A 23,248-nucleotide genomic window follows, 5' to 3' on the forward strand; every position below is an offset into this window, starting at 1 on the left:
GGGAACTGAGACCCCACGGGCCGCAGAGCGACTAAGCTGGCGCCTCAACGACCGGGCCTGCTCTGGAGCCTGTGTCCCACACGGAATCTGGACGCTGCGGCGACAGGTCCTGTGTGACACAGCGAAGACGGCCAGATCAATAAACAGGAAACTGCAGGGAGAGTTCAAGGACTCCCAGGGCTTGGGGACGGCTGATTCGGAGGCCACGCTCCCCGCGGGCACACCTCTCTGCCCTGCGGCGGGGATGCCTCACCCCACTGGGAGAAGGACTCGCCACAGCAAGGGGACGAAACTCCTTGAGGGTAGAGGAAATTGATTCTCCTTAATGAGGCACTGTCAGAGGGCTCAGAAACTCAGGGGTGTGATAAAATGCAAATGCAAGCAAAAACGATTTCATCAGTGAGTTGTTAGCTAGACAAAACCCACAGGAAGATGAATACTCAATCAAGTTCAGCATGAACACACTGGGACAGGTGACTGATTTGGGTTTCCTCACGAAAGACAAGTCTGTTCCAGAAGAAAGTAAGTTATAAAGTCTGAAAGCAAAGGGTAAAGAAGATAAAACTCTATTAAATGACTACTCACTAAAGAACAAATATATATATACCAGGCATCAGCTGAGAGATAACAATGCTTATAGGCCATTGAAAAGGTTATAGGAGAAATCATAGAATTTGTTTTTAAAGAAGACAACTGAATCATGGTTTTCTTTCAGAGATGGGTAATAAAATGGACTAGACTATTGGATGAAAAATGGGTAAGAATCTGACAGATTTGAGATAATTTGTTATCCTACAACTTGTCTTTTTACATTGATTGGTACTAATGCTAAGATTTTATTAATTCAGGAAATAGTTAATTTAATACAGGCAACACTCATAATCCTCTTAAGCACCCCAATGCTCTGTTTTCCAGTCTACATAAAGACATAGCAAATACTAAGAGGGCATATTAAGTGTTTGATATACTCAGGGCTAGTGGAAGGAAACTTACCATAGATAGGACTTCTTTAATGTATAAATTGGACTAAAAAACATATTGTGGAATGGAGACATCTATTTGACTTTATTTATGATGCCAAGGTATCAATCAATACTTGGTTAGTTAGAGGTAGAAAGACATTCATTTTGATTGTCTTCAGGAACACAAACACAGTTTCTTTGTGTCTGCTCAAACAACTATACTTCGCAGTCTGTCCCAATAAAATAAAATTGTACTTCTCTATTCACCACTGCAAACTAGTTAACTGTTCATATCAGCTATACATTCATTATTATACTCTGCTTCATGATGGCTATTTCATTTTATATAAAATAAAAAATGACTATAGCTTGTGTTAAAAAAGATAGATCATAGAAATGTACCTTTTGACCAGTAAAATTTTACTAAACAATCTCATCATATTTCAGTAGAATTTGTCTTTCAATTTCATAGTTTGCTTTTTTTTTTTTTTTACTGTGAGTGACAACAACTTATGGATTAAAAAGTTTTCTGTTTAACTGGGCAGTAAAAACATTATTTATGAATAATTTATGAATAGAGAAAATAAGATGCAAGTAGCAGTGCTTTCTTCACTGCTGTAACACTTCATTTTTAAAGGTAAACACAGTAGCAACCATTTTGATTCCAAGGAATAAAAACTTAAAGCTGAATTTACTAATCAATTTGGAATTCTGAAGCCAAAAGGATCCTTTAACCGTACTGCCTAACAGACAAGTCATCCTAAACAGTTAATCATAATGCAAAATTTTGGCCTAATTAAAATGGCTCTTTCTGATAATATGGTACCAGAGTCTATCTTTTTTGTTGGGTTTCAATCTGCCATAACAACCAGGCTAGGATGACATGCAAACAGAAGCATACAAGGCTTGACGAAATTGAATATGGAGGATTAAGCATTTAAAGTTTGGGTTATAATTCTTGTTGCTACACAAGTTCTACTGCATAGAATTTAGAACATAATTCCATAGAACATAATTAATTTACAACAGCCTAAGACTTTTCAGCAATAAAATTATACTTAAAAAAATATACCATTATCCCTATATGTTACATTAACTGTAGATTTCACAACCACTTCAGCCTTGTATTAACTTAGAAAAGAACAACTTGTCCCTGAAAAACTCTAAAGAGTGATCGTTATTTCAATCAAAACTGTTCTGAACTAACTCACAATCAGCAGTGACCACATTTTGTCACTTCTTTGCTCCAACAGGAATAAAAATGATGGTAATGAGCTTTTGAAAACAGGCTAGAGAATCTGCATCCAATTAGTGATGAAATGTATTTCTTCACAACCACTGGATTTTTAGAATGTTTTTAGTTGTCAAACAAGTGAAACAGCTGAGGGAACAAACTGCCAAACCTGCCCAAACTCCTTTTGTTCCAGAGAATTTGATCCCTTCTAAACTGACAATGGCATACAAACTTAGCTATGATGAATCCAGTCCTTATAAATGAAAACAAACATAATGAACCTACAGGAGGAGGTTTAAAAATAACTTCATTTGCTTTTAAATATTCAAGTGTAACGTTTCCGTAAGAGACTAAAACAGACATTTCAACTGTATCAGATTTGTCAGTTTCCACCTGATTCTAACCTGCCATTAATACATAAAGGTCACTGGGCTGCCAAAGAGCCCAGCTAAGCGGATCGTGGGGAGATACAAAGGTATCAGTGGAAGGAAACCATGGATGCCACAGCCTTTATCCAAACAGCATGAGACCCGTCTTTGCATCCCTGAAGCAAGAATGGCCACTTTCTCCAATTAAATTGCTCTATCCGAAATAAAGCAGCATTGTCTGTGAAGTTACTCCATACCCATAACATTTCACTACTAATTCGAAAGTTAAAAAAAAAAAAATACAGATCAATCCATGTACCCGTGATCCTTTTGTATCTTAAAATGTAGTTATATTCTTAGTTTCCACCAAGAATTATATTGGAATGAACTAAAACATCTTTTAAAGTCATTTTAAGTATACTCTGATTTGTTACTACATTTCTACATAGATTATTTAATATTGCTTGTGGACATAATTTAATCGATAATATATCATAATTTCAACCACTACAGTGACCCAGAATGAGATTCTGGCTATAGAGGGAGCTTAATTATTAAGCAACACTTTCCTAAAAAGCTTCTGAATTTCTGATTGGTAAGAAAATCAAACACAAAAGAGCATCCCTCATTGAAATAACATTGAAGTTCAAGCTCGGGCCCTCTTCTTTGTGTTCAGCATAATTAACTCTCCAGGACAAAATAATAAAACATGAAGTCACATTAATAAGTTACAGTAATCTTCAAGAAAACTCGATGGGCAACTCTGGCGTTACAACTGTGTATCTTGGATCCAACCTAGGGATGAAGTCCGGGAAGTTTTTAGATGCACCAGTACCAAAAACATCAAGGACTTTCCGGTTCATGACAGCAAACCTGTAAAACAGAGGACACAGGGAATCAGTACTGAATGACGTTGTAAAAGAAGATGATTCATTTCATTTATCTTTCATGGGATGGGAAGACAGAAGAGCTGACACAGCAAGAGACTCAATGGCAGATTCGAAAGTCATTTTGCTACTCTTCCTCAAGATGCACCGTCTCAAGTTTTCTTTGAAAACATGCTAGTCCCCAAATCTGAAACCCCAGAGATTACCATCATCATTTCAAACCCTTCCAGAGCTCTTTCCACTAGACTGTGTCAAACAGAAAAATAGGTTCATTGTGATTTTCTTGATTAATGGATGAATACAATTGTAAGAAGCTACATATATAATGAATGAGCTGACATTTACTGACAAGCAAAGGTATTACAGGTAATTCCTCCCATAACTGAAATTTTAATGTCTCACAATCAACAGAAAATACATTCAAATGTGCAAATATTTAATGACTGAAGAGGAAACAGTTTATAGGTTTTCAAATTTCTAATACATACAACAGAGTAAAAACATGTCCTCACTTTATCCATCACCTAACCTAAGAGATAAGAAATTTTTAAATGACATATATTCAGCTGATGTGCAGGATGGACCTTCTGCATCTCTGTGCCTGACTATAAGCTCTTCTTCTCTGGGGAAGATACCAGGGTGAAATTATCTTTGAGTCATTGGCCAGTGTCATTGTTCCAAGAACCAATAAATGTGACTTTTAGCTCCTTTCCAACGTTAAGTTCCCTTCCAAAATTATCAGTGGGTTAAACCCACTGATGTGCAAAAAAACATAACTGATGAAGAAATAAGTGATCAAATGATAACAATATAGATTAATAATATAGATTTTAAATGATTAAATAATAATAATAATAATATACAGTGTCATGGTTAAGAGGAAGAATTCTGCAGCCGGACTGCCTGGCTCAACCCGAGCTCCATCCTTTTACCAGCTTTGTGATTCTGCAAGTGCTTAAACTGTGTGCATCTCAGTTTCCTCACAGGTAAAGCCAAAATACTAACAGTACCTAGTACCTATCTCACAGAGCTATTTTAAGGATTAAACACATATGTATGTATATGTATACGTACGTGTATGTGTATGCTGTATGTGTTAATGTGTGTATCTTAAAACCACTTCTGGGACATAGGCAGCACTATACAATCTTTGCTACTATTTCTATTAATGACAGCAATGTTAATGGCAGCTGCTATTTACTGAGTGCCTACGAAGTGCTCAGGGCTGCCACAAACATATCGATTTTCCCACGACCATACAAAGTATGTGCTATTGCTTCATTGTAGAGAGAAAGAAACTTGAGGCTCATGAGGGTAAACAACTTTCCCAACCAGTGACACAGCGAAGGGTACCAGAGCTGGAGTCAAACCCAGGTTTGTTCAACTCCCAAACTCAGAGTCTGTGTATCAGGCTAAGTTGTCTCTCACAGAATTAGATTATAATCAGGAAATGCAAACACCACCACCAATAAAGAACATGACAATAGAGGCAAAGAAAAATGTGCTTACAAAAATCAGGGAAAAGAGTATGATTATTTTTCATTATTTTTCCCAAATGGAAATCAGTCTATTGTTTAGACAGGATTTCTAATGAATCTGTTTAGTGTGTTTAAACAAAAAGAAACATTTCATGTTATTCTTATTAAATTTTAGTTCAAATTTGTTTCACACCTAGATAGCTACCTTACCAAAGAATACTCCCTCAAGTAGACAAAAAAATCTTTTTTGCGGTAATTGCTTTTTCTTTATGATCAGTTAACATATCTCATAGATATCTTACCTGCCCTTGGTGAGTCTTAAAAGGAACTTCCAGTAAGATGGTCGTAAGGTCTGAACTTCCATGACAGCCTAAAATTATTCAATTTGAGACTTTTTTTAGTAAACAGCAAATCTTATTATCCATCTTAGGCAATAGAATACTTTTATCTCTATTTTTATTGCTCATTATGTTAAAAAAAAAAAAAAAACCACCCAACAGTGAAAAAAAAAGTATAAGCTGACTTTCTATAATCTCTGTAAATATGCCTTCAAATAAGAATATTGTACAGGAAATAATGATTGAGTTAATAGTCATCATTATTAGGAAGCATTTACTAGATATCCATTAGATAGTTGGCACTTCACTAATTATAATGAGTTTACCAACCTGACAGGATTATTGTGAGAAAGTGCAAATAAAAGCTGTCCCCAAAACTCTGCAGAAGTCCTAAGATCATTAACATCAATAATGGTGGTTACAGAACTTGAGACTGAACAATGCTTTTATTAAAGTAGACTCTACCACTGTCCTCACTGCTTTAGTAATATTGAGGAAATGCAATTATTCTTATTTATATCCACGGTATCTTTTTTCCAGAAGTAAAATTAAATGAGGGCATTCTATCCAAGATACTGGAGTGATAATTTTCCTAAAAAAAATTGAAACCTAAAAATGATTGTGTTCGTAAAACATGACCTGGCCCACTAAGTTAACATGTTTAATGACTGGATACTTGTAAGCTATCTTGCTAGTAAGACAAAAAAGCATACAATGTAAAAAATGGAAATGCTTCCAGGCCTTTCTTTTCCCCCCATTGGTTTAATACACATGAGAAACAGAAATGATTCTATTTCTCATTTCAAAAAGCTATACTCGAGGGGGAGGAGCCAAGATGGCGGAGGAATAGGACGGAGAGACCACTTTCTCTCCTACAAATTCATCGAAAGAACATTTGAATGCTGAGCAAATTTCACAAAACAACTTCTGATCGCTAGCAGAGGACATCAGGCGCCCAGAAAAGCAGCCCATTGTCTTCGAAGGGAGGTAGGACAAAATATAAACGATAAAAAGGGAGTCAAAAGAGCTACGGACGGAGACCCGTCCCGGGAAGGGAGTCTTAATAGAGGAAGTTTCCAATCACCAGGAAACCCTCGCACTGGCGGGACTGGGGGAAGTTTTCGGCAATCTAACTGAGAGGAAAAATTAAACAAGGCCCACAGATTACGTGCCTAAAAGCAACTCCCAGCAGAAAAGTACCCCAGACGCCCGTACCCGCCAGCAACAAGCGGGGCGGAACGGAGAGGAGCGGGCGGCATTGCTTAGGGTGAGGTCCGGCCCGAAGACCCTGAGAGCAATCGGAGGGAGCTTTTTTAAACTGTGGGATAGCAAGGGACAAAATTAACTGGCCCGAACACACTGCCGGCGGTTCGCAAAACAAAGGGACTGAGAATCTCCAGAGAAGAGCCGGCCCATCCCCGCTGGAGGTAGGAGGCAGGGGGGAGGGGAAAAGGGCAAACTCAGCCCCTGAGAAGCCACCCCCTCCCACACTGCAAACAGGCCTCCGGGTTCCTATCTAAAGACTTCCTGAGACCTGACTGGCGGCGCGCGCTGGGGCCGCGGAGGGAAAAAGTGCGCCGTACCCGGGGAGATTGCGCCCAAGCCTCTGGCTGCCTGGGCCGCTCGCCGCGGAGGGAAAAGGCGTGCTGCACCCGGGAGAGTGCGCCCAAGCCTCTGGCTGCCTGAACCGCTCAGGCCGGGGAAGGCACAAAACGCAGGCGCAACCGAATCTGCGCTTTTGTGGAGTACCCGAAAACTGGAACCGCACTCAACGCAGGGCCCGCTCCATATAGAGCAGCCGGGAGCCTGAGCAGTGTAGACGGCGAAAGCACAGACACCCGTGAGCGGGGCAAACCCAGTGTGGCCGGAACACGGTGAGCGCTATCCACACAGAGCGGTATCTGTCTGCAGCGCCCCGCCCTCCCCGTAGCAGGACTGAACTGAACTAGCGAACCTAAATAAGAGATCACCTCCGCCCGCCTGTGTCAGGGCGGAAATTAGACACCAAAGAGACGGCAAACAGAAGCCAAATAAACAAAGGGAACCGCTTCAGAAAGGACCGGTGCAACAGATTAAAATCCCTGAAGGTAACACCGACTACACGGGAAGGGGCCTACAGATATCGAGAAGTGTAAGCTGGAAAGAGGAGCTATCTGAAATTGAACTGAACCTACGCTGACCGCAACAACCCCAGAGAAATTCCTAGATATATATGTACATATTTTTTTTTAATTAAAAAAAAAAAATTTTTTTTCTTTCCTTTTTTTTTATTTTTTATTTTTTCTCTTTTATTTTCTTTTATAATTCCCTATTACTCCCCCATTACTCCTCAACTTTCATTTTCATATATTTTTACGATTTTTTTAATTAGGGAAAAAAAATTTTTTTTCTTTTTTTTCTTTTTCTTGTTTTTCTCTCCTATTTCCTTTTAGAGTCCTCTAATACTCCTCTATTATTCCTTAACTTTCATTTTCATTTCACTATAACCTTGCCAAAAAAAAAAGAGAGAGAGAGAGAAACCCTATTTTTTAAACCGAACTTCATATACAGTTCTAAATTTTTTGTGTGTTTTTGTTTTTAAATATTGTATTTCAAAGAGTCTAACCTCTACACTAGATTTTCAATCTTTGTTTTTCAGTAGTATGTGATATAAATTTTGGTCATTTAAGAATCCAATATTCAGTTCCCATTTCTATTCAGGAGTGTGGTGATACTCTCCCACTTTTGACTCTCTGTTTTCTACCTCAGAACACCTCTATTTCCTCCATTCCCCTTCTCTTCCCAATCCAACTCTGTGAATCTTTGTGGGTGTCTGGGCTACGGAGAACACTTTGGGAACAGATAACTGCGTAGATCTGTCTCTCTCCTCTTGAGTCCCCTTTTTCTCCTCCTGCTCACCTCTATCTCCTTCCTCCCTCTCCTATTCTTCATGTAACTCTGTGAACCTCTCTGGTTGTCTCTCACGGTGGAGAATCTTTTCACCATTAACCTAGAAGTTTTATTATCAGTGCTGTATAGTTGGAGAAGCCTTGAGACTATTGGAAGAATAAAACTGAAATCCAGAGGCAGGAGACTTGAGCCCAAATCCTGAGAAAACCAGAAAACTCCTGACTACACGGAACATTAAGGAATAAGAGACCATCCAAAAGCTTCCATACCTACACCAAAACCAACCACCACCCAAGAGCCAATAAGCTCCAGTACAAGACATACCACGCAAATTCTTTAGCAACGCAGGAACATAGACCTGAGTGTCAACATACAGGCTCTCCAAAGTCACACCTAACACAGAGACCCATCGCAAAACTCATTACTGGACACTCCATTGCACTCCAGAGAGAAGAAATCCAATTCCACGCACCAGAACGCTGACACAAGCTTCCCTAACCAGGAAACCTTGACAAACCAATCGTCCAACCCCACCCACTGGGTGAAACCTCCACAATAAAAAGGAACCTCAGACCACAAGAATACAGAAAGCCCACTCCAGACACAGCAATCTAAACAAGATGAAAAGGCAGAGAAATACCCAACAGCTAAAGGAACATGAAAAAAGCCCACCAAGTCAAACAAAAGAGGAGGAAATAGGGAATCTACCTGAAAAAGAATTTAGAATAATGATAATAAAAATGATCCAAAATCTTGAAAACAAAATGGAGTTACAAATAAATAGCCTGGAGACAAAGATTGAGAAGATGCAAGAAATGTTTAACAAGGACCTAGAAGAAATAAAAAAAAAGTCAATTAAAAATTAATAATGAAATAAATGAGATCAAAAACACTCTGGAGGGAACCATGAGTAGAATAACAGAGACAGAAGATAGGATAAGTGAGTTAGAAGATAAAATGGTGGAAATAAATGAAGCAGAGAGGAAAAAAGAAAAAAGAATCAAAAAAAATGAGGACAACCTCAGGGACCTCTGGGACAATGTGAAACGCCCCAACATTCGAATCATAGGAGTCCCAGAAGAAGAAGACAAAAAGAAAGGCCATGAGAAGATACTCGAGGAGATAATAGCTGAAAACTTCCCTAAAATGGGGAAGGAAATAGCCAACCAAGTCCAAGAAACCCAGAGAGTCCCAAACAGGATAAACCCAAGGCGAAACACCCCAAGACACATATTAATCAAATTAACAAAGATCAAACACAAAGAACAAATATTAAAAGCAGCAAGGGAGAAACAACAAATAACACACAAAGGGATTCCCATAAGGATAACAGCTGATCTATCAATAGAAACCCTTCAGGCCAGAAGGGAATGGCAGGACATACTTAAAGTAATGAAAGAGAATAACCTACAACCTAGATTACTCTACCCAGCAAGGATCTCATTCAGATATGAAGGAGAACTCAAAAGCTTTACAGACAAGCAAAAGCTGAGAGAATTCAGCACCACCAAACCAGCTCTTCAACAAATACTAAAGGATCTTCTCTAGACAGGAAACACAGAAAGGTGGTATAAACATGAACCCCAAACAACAAAATAAATGGCAACGGGACCATACCTATCAATAATTACCTTAAATGTAAATGGGTTGAATGCCCCAACCAAAAGACAAAGGCTGGCTGAATGGATACAAAAGCAAGACCCCTATATATGCTGTCTACAAGAGACCCACCTCAAAGCAAGGGACACATACAGACTAAAAGTGAAGGGCTGGAAAAAAATATTCCATGCAAACGGAGACCAAAAGAAAGCAGGAGTCGCAATACTCATATCAGATAAAATAGACTTTCAAATTAAGTCTGTGAAAAGAGACAAAGATGGACACTACATAATGATCAAAGGATCAATCCAAGAAGAAGATATAACAATTATAAATATATATGCACCCAACATAGGAGCACCGCAATATGTAAGGCAAACGCTAACGAGTATGAAAGAGGAAATTCATAGTAACACAATAATAGTAGGAGACTTTAATACCCCACTCACAACTATGGACAGATCAACTAAACAGAAAATGAACAAGGAAACACAGACTTTAACGGACACAATGGACCAGCTAGACCTAATTGACATCTATAGGACGTTTCACCCCAAAACAATCAACTTCACCTTTTTCTCAAGTGCACACGGAACCTTCTCCAGGATAGATCACATCCTGGGCCATAAATCTAGTCTTGGTAAATTCAAAAAGATTGAAATCATTCCAGTCATCTTTTCTGACCACAGTGCAGTAAGATTAGATCTCAATTACAGGAAAAAAATTATTAAAAATTCAAACATATGGAGGCTAAACAACACGCTTCTGAATAACCAACAAATCATAGAAGAAATCAAAAAAGAAATCAAAATATGCATAGAAATGAATGAAAATGAAAACACAACAACCCAAAACCTATGGGACACTGTAAAAGCAGTGCTAAGGGGAAGATTCATAGCATTACAGGCCTACCTCAAGAAACAAGAAAAAAGTCAAATAAATAACCTAACTCTACACCTAAAGCAACTAGAGGAGGAAGAAATGAAGAACCCCAGGGTTAGTAGAAGGAAAGAACTCTTTAAAATTAGGGCAGAAATAAATGCAAAAGAAACTAAAGAGATCATAGCAAAAATTAACAAAGCTAAAAGCTGGTTTTTTGAAAAAATAAACAAAATTGACAAACCATTAGCAAGACTCATTAAGAAACAAAGGGAGAAGAACCAAATTAACAAAATTAGAAATGAAAATGGAGAGATCACAACAGACAACACTGAAATACAAAGGATCATAAGAGACTACTACCAGCAGCTCTATGCCAATAAAATGGACAACTTGGAAGAAATGGACAAGTTCTTAGAGAAGTATAACTTTCCAAAACTGAACCAGGAAGAAATAGAAGATCTTAACAAAACGATCACAAGCAAGGAAATCGAAACTGTAATCAGAAATCTTCCAGCAAACAAAAGCCCAGGACCAGATGGCTTCACAGCTGAATTCTACCAAAAATTTAGAGAAGAGCTAACACCTATCTTACTCAAACTCTTCCAGAAAATTGCAGAAGAAGGTAAACTTCCAAACTCATTCTATGAGGCCACCATCACCCTAATTCCAAAACCAGACAAAGATGCCACAAAAAAAGAAAACTACAGGCCAATATCACTGATGAACATAGATGCAAAAATCCTTAACAAAATTCTAGCAAACAGAATCCAACAACATATTAAAAAAATCATACATCATGACCAAGTGGGCTTTATCCCAGGAATGCAAGGATTCTTTAATATCCGCAAGTCAATCAATGTAATACACCACATTAACAAATTGAAAGATAAAAACCATATGATTATCTCAATAGATGCAGAAAAAGCCTTTGACAAAATTCAACATCCATTTATGATTAAAACTCTCCAGAAAGCAGGAATAGAAGGAACATACCTCAACATAATAAAAGCTATATATGACAAACCCACAGCAAGCATCACCCTCAATGGTGAAAAATTGAAAGCATTTCCCCTGAAATCAGGAACAAGACAAGGGTGCCCACTCTCACCATTACTATTCAACATAGTTTTGGAAGTGTTGGCCACAGCAATCAGGGCAGAAAAAGAAGTAAAAGGAATCCAGATAGGAAAAGAAGAAGTGAAACTCTCTGTTTGCAGATGACATGATCCTCTACATAGAAAACCCTAAAGACTCTACCAGAAAATTACTAGAGCTAATCAATGAATACAGTAAAGTTGCAGGATATAAAATTAACACACAGAAATCTCTTGCATTCCTATACACTAACAATGAGAAAACAGAAAGAGAAATTAAGGAAACAATACCATTCACCATTGCAACAAAAAGAATAAAATACTTAGGAGTATATCTACCTAAAGAAACAAAAGACCTATACATAGAAAACTATAAAACACTGATGAAAGAAATCAAAGAGGACACAAACAGATGGAGAAATATACCGTGTTCATGGATTGGAAGAATCAATATTGTCAAAATGGCTATACTACCCAAAGCAATCTATAGATTCAATGCAATCCCTATCAAACTACCAACGGTATTTTTCACAGAACTAGAACAAATAATTTCACAATTTGTATGGAAATACAAAAAACCTCGAATAGCCAAAGTAATCCTGAGAAAGAAGAATGGAACTGGAGGAATCAATCTGCCTGACTTCAGACTCTACTACAAAGCCACAGTCATCAAGACAGTATGGTACTGGCACAAAGACAGAAATATAGATCAATGGAACAGAATAGAAAGCCCAGAGATAAATCCACGAACCTATGGTCACCTTATCTTCGACAAAGGAGGCAAGGATATACAATGGAAAAAAGATAACCTCTTTAACAAGTGGTGCTGGGAAAACTGGTCAACCACCTGTAAAAGAATGAAACTAGAACACTTTCTAACACCATACACAAAAATAAACTCCAAATGGATTAAAGATCTAAATGTAAGACCAGAAACTATCAAACTCCTAGAGGAGAACATAGGCAAAACACTCTCCGACATAAATCACAGCAGGATCCTCTATGACCCACATCCCAGAATACTAGAAACAAAAGCAAAAATAAACAAATGGGACCTAATGAAACTTAAAAGCTTTTGCACAACAAAGGAAACTATAAGCAAGGTGAAAAGACAGCCCTCAGATTGGGAGAAAATAATAGCAAACGAAGCAACAGACAAAGGATTAATCTCAAAAATATACAAGCAACTCCTCCAGCTCAACTCCAGAAAAATAAATGACCCAATCAAAAAATGGGCCAAAGAACTCAACAGACATTTCTCCAAGGAAGACATACAGATGGCTAACAAACACATGAAAAGATGCTCAACATCACTCATTATCAGAGAAATGCAAATCAAAACCACAATGAGGTACCATTATACGCCAGTCAGGATGGCTGCTATCCAAAAGTCTACAAGCAATAAATGCTGGAGAGGGTGTGGAGAAAAGGGAACCCTCTTACACTGTTGGTGGGAATGCAAATTAGTACAGCCACTATGGAAAACAGTGTGGAGGTTTCTTAAAAAGCTGGAAATAGAACTGCCATATGACCCAGCAATCCCACTTCTGGGCATACACACCAAGGAAACCAGATCTGAAAGAGACACGTGCACCCCAATGTTCATCGCAGCACTGTTTATAATAGCCAGGACATGGAAGCAACCCAGATGCCCATCAGTAGACGAATGGATGAGGAAGCTGTGGTACATATACACCATGGAATATTACTCAGCCATTAAAAAGAATTCATTTGAATCAGTTCTAATGAGATGGATGAAACTGGAGCCCATTATACAGAGCGAAGTAAGCCAGAAAGATAAAGACCATTACAGTATACTAACACATATATATGGACTTTAGAAAGATGGTAACGATAACCCTATATGCAAAACAGAAAAAGAGACTCAGATATATAGAACAGACTTGTGGACTCTGGGAGAAGGCGAGGGTGGGATGTTTCAAGAGAACAGCATTGAAACATGTATATTATCTAGGGTGAAACAGATCACCAGCCCAGGTTGGGTGCATGAGACAAGTGCTCGGGCCTGGTGCACTGGGAAGACCCAGAGGGATCGGGTGGAGAGGGAGGTGGGAGGGGGGACTGGGATGGGGAATACATGTAAATCCATGGCTAATTCATTTCAATGTATGACAAAAACTACTGTAATGATGTAAAGTAATTAGCCTCCAACTAATAAAAATAAATGGAAAAAAAAAAAAAAAAAAAAAAAAACAAAAAGCTATACTCACTGCCTGGAAGCAAATTGCTGTAGAGATAGAATAGATGATAGTGTCTGCATGGGGAAAGTAGGGGACCTTTCCTGCTTCAATGCCTTTGAAATACATTGTCTGCAAAACAAGCATAATGGGAGATAAATAAGGAAAACAACTTTAAACAGCATTAACAACAAAGTGGAGCAATACATTCCTTATCTACAACTATTTTTTCTACTTTTCAAAATCCTAACACTTCTTCCAGAGCTCAAATCACAGGTATATCTTCCCCAACAGTGTTAAGCGGTAGTGTTTTCTTTCCCCCAGCCCCTCACCCCAAGCCCCAGATACCAGTAATAATACTTTTCTGTGAAATTCAATAGCACCTTATTTCTACCTCTTTCATGTCATTTATTCTTCAATGCTTCCTGTACAATGTCCAAGTCCTCCCTTCTCTGTCAGATCTATTCATTTAGTTCAGTTCAGTCACTCGGTTGTGCCTCTTTGCAACCCCATGGACTGCAGCACACCAGGCCTCCCTGTCCATCACCAACTCCCAGAATTTACTCAAACTCATGTCCATTGAGTTGGTGATGCCATCCATCCATCTCATCCTCTGTCATCCCCTTCTACTCCTGCCTTCAATCTTTCCCAGCATCAGGGTCTTTTCAAATGAGTCAGTTCTTCACATCAGGTGGCCAAAGTATGGGATTTCAGCTTCAGCATCAGTCCCTCCAATGAACAGTCAGGACTGATTTCCTTTAGGATTCACTGGTTTGATCTCCTTGCAGTCTAAGGGACTCTCAAGAGTCTTCTCCAACACCACAGTTCAAAAGCATCAATTCTTCGGCGCTCAGCTTTCTTTATAGTCCAACTCACACATCCATACATGACTGCTGGGAAAACTGTAGCCTTGACTAGACGGACTTTCGTTGGCAACATAACATCTCTGCTTTTTAATATGCTGTCTAGGTTGGTCATAACTTTCCTTCCAAGGAGTAAGCATCTTTTAATTTTATGACTGCAGTCACCATCTGCAGTGATTCTGGAGCCCAGAAAAATAAAATCTGAAACTGTTTCTACCATTTCCCCATCTCTTTGCCATGAAGTGATGGGAGCAGACACCATGATCTTAGTTTTCTGAATGTTGAGCTTTAAGTCAGCTTTTTCGCTCTCCTCTTTTACTTTCATCAAGAGGTTCTTTACTGTTTCTTTGTTTTCTGCCATAAGGGTGGTGTCATCTGCATATCTGAGGTTATTGCTATTTCTCCCGGCAATCTTGATTCCAGCTTGTGCTTCCTCCAGCCCAGCATTTCTCATGATGTACTCTGCATATAAGTTAAATAAGCAGGGTGACAATATACAGCCCTGTCATACTCCTTTTCCTATTTGGAACCAGTCTGTTGTTCCATGTCCAGTTCTAACTGTTGCTTCCTGACCTGTATACAGATTTCTCAGGAGACAGGCCAGGTGGTCTGATATTCCCATCAGATATTTTCCACAGTTTGTGGTGATCCACACAGTCAAAGGCTTTGGCCTAGTCAATAAAGCAGAAACAGATGTTTTTCTGGAACTCTCTTGCTTTTTCGATAATCCAGTGATGTCAGCAATCTGATCTCTGGTTCCTTTGCATTTTCTAAAACCAGCTTGAACATCTGGGAGTTCACGTACTTTAAGTTCAAGTACTGTTGAAGTCTGGCTTGGACAATTTTGAGCATCACTTTACTGGCATGTGCGATGAGTACAACTGTGCGGTGGTTTGAGCATTCTTTGGCATTGCCTTTCTTTGGTATTGGAATGAAAACTGACCTTTTTCAGTTCTGTGGCCACTGCTGAGTTTTCCAAATTTGCTGGCATATTGAGTGCAGCACTTTCACAGCATCATCTTTTAGGATTTGAAATAGCTCAACTGGAATTCCATTACCTTCACTAGCTTTGTTCGTAGTGATGCTTCCTAAGGCCCACTTGACTTCACATTACAGGATGTCTGGCTCTAGGTGAGGGATCATACCATTGTGATTATTTGGGTCATGAAGATTTTTTTGTATAGTTCTTCTGTGTATTCTTACCACCTCTTCTTAATATCTTCTGTTTCTGTTAGGTCCATACCATTTCTGTCCTTTATTGTGCACATCTTTGTCTAGAAAGATCTCTAGTCTTTCCCATTCTGTTGTTTTCCTCTATTTCTTTGCATTGATCACTGAGGAAGGCTTCTTATCTCTCCTTGCTATTCTTTGGAACTCTGCATTCAAATGGGTATATCTTCCCTTTTCTCCTTTGCTTTTCGCTTCTCTTCCTTTCACAGCTATTTTTAAGGCCTCCTCAGACAGCCATTTTGCTTTTTGGTATTTCTTTTTCTTGGGGATGGTCTTGATCCTTGCCTCCTGGACAATGTCACAAACCTCCGTCCATAGTTCATCAGGCACTCTATCAGATCTAATCCCTTGAATCTATTTGTCACTTCCACTGTATAACCATAAGGGATTTGATTTAGGTCATACCTGAATGATCTAGTGGCTTTCCCTACTTTCTTCAATTTAAGTCTGAATTTGGCCATAAGGAGTTCATGATCTAAACCACAGTCAGCTCCCAGTCTGGTTTTTGCTGACTATATAGAGCTTCTCCATCTTTGGTTGCAAAGAATATAATCAGTCTGATTTAGGTATTGACCATCTGGTGATGTCCATGTGTAGAGTCTTCTTTTGTGTTGTAGAAGAGGGTGTTTGCTATGACCAGTGCGTTCTCTTGGCAAAACTCTATTTGCCTTTGCCCTGCTTCATTCTGTACTCCAAGGCCAAATTTGCTTGTTACTCCAGGTGTTTCCTGACTTCTTACTTTTCCTTCATTTTTCATTCATTAAACATGTACTGGTGTAAACCTGGTTAGTCCATAACAAATACTAACACACTCTAATCAAGATATCTATATAGATTAGATTGTAGACCATCACATGTGTATGTGTATATATTTACGTCTATCACGTATATATGTATGTGTATATATTAATATATATATTATATGTTGGCTCCCAGAGGAAAGAGCAACCACCCTGTCGAGGACAAAGGACCAAAGGGAATTTCAGAAATGACTCATTGTGTAGTGCTTCTCAAACGTAAGAACCACTTCTTAAAAAACAAATTTCCAATTTTCAAGGCCTGATGCTTTTATAATACAATAAATATGAATTATTAGAAAAAAATTTTAACACAAAATTAAACTAAATTTTCACCATTACATTCAAAAAACAAATTACTCTATTGAAGTGCTATTAAAGTTTCCAAATGCTTCCTCTCAATTTCTATCCTTTCTTTGTCATGAGCTGGTAATGAACAGTTCATGGACCAATGTTAGTCTGCTGGCCACACTTACAATAGTGTGATCTTCTAAGAGGTCTAGGATCAACAACTAAGTAAGAGAGGAAAAGTAGGGGTGACAAATAGGGTGAAAATGCATGATATTTATGAGGAATTTCCAGCAAATCTATATGGCTAGAAAATGGGATAATTCATGGAGATGGGTTTTCTGGAATGTGGGAATGCTAAAGGGAAACTAATAAGAAAAGTGGAAAGATGACCAAGACAGAATGGTGTTTCAATAGGTTGGAGGGAGGTTTAAGAAGATGTGAGTGGTCCATGAAATAAAGAACATAAAATAATTTTTTCAAAGAAAAAAGTTACCTATGCAGGTGATTTTTACTTAATATTCATTACACAGTAATACAGCATTTTAACATAAAACTAACTTCAACTAAAACAAAGGGACTACAAAAGACATATGTGAGGTAATATTGAGAGTGTAAGATCTAATTGGATAACGATAATATTAAAGAATTAGCAGACTTCTAAAATGTATGATGTACATTTTGTTTATACCCTGATGGCATTGTGGATTTGTTTTTAAGGAGTCTTTATCCTTTAGTTTTCTTTTTCAAGGACTCTCTCCTGAGTTGTTTATGAATGGAATGACTTGATGTCTGGGATCTGTTTTAAAATAATTTGGTACCTGGGGATTTGGAGCAGTATAGATGAAAGGAGACTGGTCAAATGCTGTTAACTGTTGAAGCTATATGATGGGTACATGAGGGTTATCACATTATTCTTCCTATGCTTGTGTATATTTGAAAACGACACAGAGAAAAAAAAGAAGAAATAGGAAAACTGGCTTTGTAAACACTTCTATAAGATTAGAATTTGCTTTTGAAACTGGGATATATATTGTTGCTGAAGTAGCTAAAAGGCTCTATATTGTTTGGCTGTACATGCATAAAAATGTTTGCTTACCTCTACCAATTTGGAAGCTAAATACATGGAAATTGTTGTGCTTTTATAAAACATCATTGATACTCCTGCCAAAAATCCTGAAACAATAAATAAGGCAAAACCGATCAGAATTTAAAAGTACTTCTTTGTTATTACATCACTTGGAAACGTTAATTCACTTAAATAGGAAAGAATGGATTTAGCACTGCCTTTTGCTATAACAAAATCGAGGACAGTAGTACAAGTAATGATATGAAAATGGGGTGAAGTTTTATTTATCATATTTTTTTAAACTTAAAAATTGACCTTCAGAATTAGGAACCACAGTTCTGATAACATAAGAAACCTCACATTTTAAATTAAACTTTTAAAAATAGCAGTGGTCTTACCAAATATAACAATTTTTAAAGGCTACTGGTATCATTTCTCATTTTAAGTGGAAATATTCATTCCTTTATTGTCCTAAGAGCTCAAATCATACTTAGCACTGTCACCACACTTCTTTCCATTGCTTTCATTCTATAAATGGTAAAGCAAGGTGGCAGGAGGTCTGGAATACTAATAGCAGGGACATTACTAATAAATATCTGAAAAATCATCTAGTCAGCTTAAGTAATAAAATATATTGAGCTTACAGAAAATGTTTAGTTTTGATGTTTATAAATTACTTGAGTTCCTTAAAAAATTACTTAAAAACATGTCAGCTGCCAGTGGTAAAATCAAAATGCTTTTAAGAAATCATTAGTCACTTATTAATATTTTATGTTCTTTTGCGACACATTCCCTAGAATTTCTGGCCTGTCACAGGACAGAAACCCAAGTCATTATGTTGCCAACTCAAAACATCAGATGGCAAGAGAGCCTTGGTATGTTCAATTTCACAAGTACAAAATATTAATACTAGTGCCTTGATGGGGATTCTATTAGAAAAAGGAAGATACAAGGAAATCAGATGAATTTGAAAACCATTTCTGCTTCACTCCTATCATGGACTGATGTGATAATATATGTATGTTATATATATTTTATATATGTTATATTAATATACATTATATTGCTTTACCAGCTATAATGGCATGCAGTTCATCATCCAGATTTCTGACCCAGCGCAGGAAGCAACTAGTACCCTGTATCAAGAAGAAAATACAATTCCTTCAGTTGTTTCAGTTCTAGGAGAAAAACTACTCGTAACATTTGTAATGGATGAGTCATCAGCTGGCCTTGGAAGCAAATTGGTGATCTTATTTAAATCAAATAAGGTACAAGATACCACAAAAAAAATTAGATTAAAAAAAGAAATGAAGAGCTCTGGAAATGGCAAGATGAAGGTCAGCTCATTAATTTATTAATAGAAGACATGTTTTTCTCATATTGTGCTGTGGTAAGTCATTTCAGCCATGTCTGACTCTGTGAGACCCCATGGACTGCAGCCTGCCAGGCTCCTCTCTACAGGGATTCTCCAGGCAAGAATACGGGACTGGGTTGCTGTGCCCTCTTTCAGGGGATCTTCCCTACCCAGGGATCAAACTTGCATCTCTTATGTCTCCTGGGTTGGCAGGTGGGTTCTTTGCCACTAGTGCCACCTGGGAATTTTTACCTAGAATTGCTATAAAAATGAGCCACCTCTCTAAGGCAGTGGTCAGAAAACTACGGCCCACTAGCCAAATCTAGCCTGCCATCTATTTTTATATGGCTCATAAGCTAAGAATGTTTTTACATATCTCAATGGATGAAAGTAAATAAAAAATATTTTGTGACACATGAAAATTATATGAAATTCTAATACAGTGTGATAAAGCTTTACTGGAATACAGCAATGCTCATTCATTTATATGTTGTCTATGACTGCTTTTACACTACAAGAGCAGAGTTGAACAGATATGAGTGAGACCAAATGCTTCACAAAGCTTAAAATCTCTACTATCTGGCCTTTTACAGAAAAAGTTTTCTGACTCCTGGTTCAAAACAAAAATTGCAAAAATGCATTGTGGGGTTTATAACATATAAAATAATAAATGAATTGCACAAAAGATGGGAAAAGGGAATTAAAAGGTGTGGTAAGATTCTTAAACAATACTAAAGTGTTATCAATATTATTTGAAAATATTGACCAATAAATTAAAAATGCTTATTATAAATGTTAACAAAATCAGTGAATTTAAAAAGAGGCATAAACAATAAGTCAATAGTGAAGACAGAATATAAAATAATTCAAAAAATTAAAGTAAATTTAAAATATATAATACCCAAAAAAATCCAGGAGACAAAAAATAGGAACAAAAAAAGAAACAATAAAAAATAACTAATAAGGAAATAGATATAAATTCAAACATATCAATAAATGCATTAAATGTTATAGTCTAAAGATTCCATTTAAAAGACAGAGATTATCAAATTGGATATAAAAGTAAGAATCAACTACATGTGGTCTAAAAGAAACAAAACTGAGGTCATGGAAAGATTAAAGGAAAAGGAAAATATGCCATCAAAAATAATTGAAAGAATGCTGAAGTAGCTGTATTAGTAACAGACTAGACTTCAGAGCAAGGAATATTACCAGAGATAAAGAGGGACATTACAAAATGGAAGAAGGGTCAGTTCACCAAGAAGACACAGAAGAAATAACGTTTGTTTGCCTCTCCTTCTCTTAATTACATTTTTATGAAGATGCAAAAAAGTGATAAATTTTTCAAAACTCTCATATGACTTAGAAATATGCTGTATCAATATTTTTTATAATAGATTTTCTGACCCAGTTGCATTTATTTAGTTTAATACCATTAGTTTATATTACCTAAGCAAATTACCGAAGTAGCTGTATTACCTAAGTAGCTAAATGAAAACAAACAAACCTATGCTCTGAGACATGCTAGATGATTGAGAATAAGCAACCTAGGCTAACAATGTTAGAGATAATTCACATATAAACATTTAAGAGTTTATCTTAAGAATAAATACAAACACTATGACACAAGAAATGAAAAAGAACCTAAATAAAAACATATAATCACCAATATTCTGTTCTATTAGTTACTGTTTATTAAAGATATAAGTAGTGTTTCCTAGTCAAATCATATTGAAAATGTTTTCAATGTTAGTTATGTTTCATAACAAGTGACTAATTAACTATAGTTTGGGGCTTCCATGGTGGCTCAGAGGTAGAGAATCCACCTGCAATGTGGGAGCCCTGGGTTTGATCCCTGAGTCAGGAAGATCCCCTGGAGGAGGGCATGGCTACCCGCTCCAGTATTGCCTGGAGAAAATGTTTTCAATGTTAGTAAGCAAGCGGTTAATTAACGATAGTTAACAGTTTGTCACTTTTTCCTTTTCATGTCAAAATACTTTCTCCATATTTACCTTTTCTTGGATAAGGAAATGGCAACCCACTCCAGTATTCTTGCCTAGAGAATCCTACGGATGGAGGAGCCTGGTGGGCTGCTGTCCATAGGGTCGCACAGAGTCGGACACAACTGAAGTGACTTAGCATGCTTTCATGCATTGGAGAAGGAAATGGCAACCCACTCCAGTGTTCTTGCCTGGAGAATCCCAAGGACAGAGGAACCTGGTGGGCTGCTGTCTATGGGGTTGCACAGAGTTGGACGCGACTGAAGCGACTTAGCAGCAGCATATTTACCTTTAACAGGTAAACTTTAACATAAAATGATACATAGCCATCTTATACAAAATAATTCCAGAATTCAATTTTTCACAACACTTTCTTTTAAACAACTGTGTCTATATTTGTGTGTGTGCACGCGTATGCAGACAGCTCAACCTTAGTTAACACACTTTACCATTTAAATTTAGAATACAAATTTTAGATGTTTAATAAAATATGTCAGCAATATAATTTACATATCAGTGATTCCCAATAAACAAAAGGCCATTACTTCAAACTGCAGAGTACTGTGTCACAGATGATCCATGTATATGTGTTTAGGTGTGTGCTTATTATATACGTGTCGGTACATTTACAGGAACATGTAGAAAGAGGTGGAAGAACATTAACTTTGTTTATTTGAGAGAGTGTAGTAGAACAAGTGAGTGGGAAGGAGATGGAAATAACTCATTATTTCTATAAGTTACAATGAAAAATTCTTACTGGCTCTATCAAGGGTTGATATCAGCTAGAAGGGTCTGCAAATGTTTAAATTAATACTCAGGCAGTAAATGTTATTAAGAAAAACATGTAGGCCAGGTGTATTAATATCATTTTTGACACTAGAAATATTAGAAAGTTCATAATTTCTCAGTGATTACTTTATTGGAAAAAAAATGAGTTTTTGAAAGGTCTTCAATGTCACGAGTAAATACAACTATATCTAGACTTTCAAGCTTCAAAAGACAAAATGTCCCCAACTTCTATTCCCAATGTATTATGTATATCTGGTGATATTTATGAATCCTACAGAAAGAAATATTAAGAAAAGTGACAAATGGGTTAAGGCTGTATCTCATTTTAACAGTCAGTTCAGTTGAGTAGCTCAGTTGTGTCCGACTCTTTGCGACGCCATGGACTGCAGCACCCCAGGCCTCCCTGTCCATCACCAACTCCTGGAGCCTACTTGAACTCATGTCCATCGTGTCGGTGATGCGATGCTCTTTGTTAAAAGCCTTACCTTGTATATGCTAACAAAAGAGCCCAGAAAAGCTCCAAGCTGGAAGTTTTCTTTATTGTAGAAGAGAGAAAGTAGCCGGGATGGCTGTGTAAACAGATGCCTAAATGCAGAGGGAATTCGGAGACAGCACTGGATCAAGTATCCCACGCTAAACATTCTGATGAAACCCTGGAGAAAATTGGGAGGAAAGTCAGATTATAACCAGATTCTGAAGTCTGACAGGTATAAACTTTACTGTCACAGAATCAAAACAGCACTAAAAACTAAGTTTATATCGTAGCCATTTTCAAAACTAAGTCCTAAAACCTCAAACAATTTTTTAAAAATCACCTTAAAAATAATCATGAGAGCTTGCAGTGGATATACTTTCTATGATTTTCCAAGACTTAAAAAGTTTCCCAAGCACTGACCAAGTCTGTCTATGTACCAGACTTCTACTTCTTG

General features: G+C 37.5%; 1 protein-coding gene across 1 annotated transcript in view; it reads right to left on the bottom strand.

Annotated features, from left to right (window-relative positions):
• Positions 1-1,038: 1,038 nt before the first annotated feature.
• The window catches only part of TMEM135 (transmembrane protein 135), a 255,523-nt gene continuing 233,313 nt past the window's right edge, over positions 1,039-23,248 (bottom strand). Inside the window, exons 10-15 of the mRNA XM_070457152.1 lie at positions 22,805-22,972; positions 19,249-19,312; positions 18,207-18,283; positions 13,963-14,061; positions 5,232-5,299; positions 1,039-3,437 (exon numbers count right to left, since the gene is read on the bottom strand). Of these exons, the coding sequence (XP_070313253.1) occupies positions 3,305-3,437; positions 5,232-5,299; positions 13,963-14,061; positions 18,207-18,283; positions 19,249-19,312; positions 22,805-22,972 (609 nt within the window). The 3' untranslated portion in view covers positions 1,039-3,304. The remainder of the gene's footprint in view (positions 3,438-5,231; positions 5,300-13,962; positions 14,062-18,206; positions 18,284-19,248; positions 19,313-22,804; positions 22,973-23,248) is intronic.

This window comes from Odocoileus virginianus, chromosome 28 (assembly GCF_023699985.2).
Source record: "Odocoileus virginianus isolate 20LAN1187 ecotype Illinois chromosome 28, Ovbor_1.2, whole genome shotgun sequence".
NCBI classification, from domain to species: Eukaryota; Metazoa; Chordata; class Mammalia; order Artiodactyla; family Cervidae; genus Odocoileus; species Odocoileus virginianus.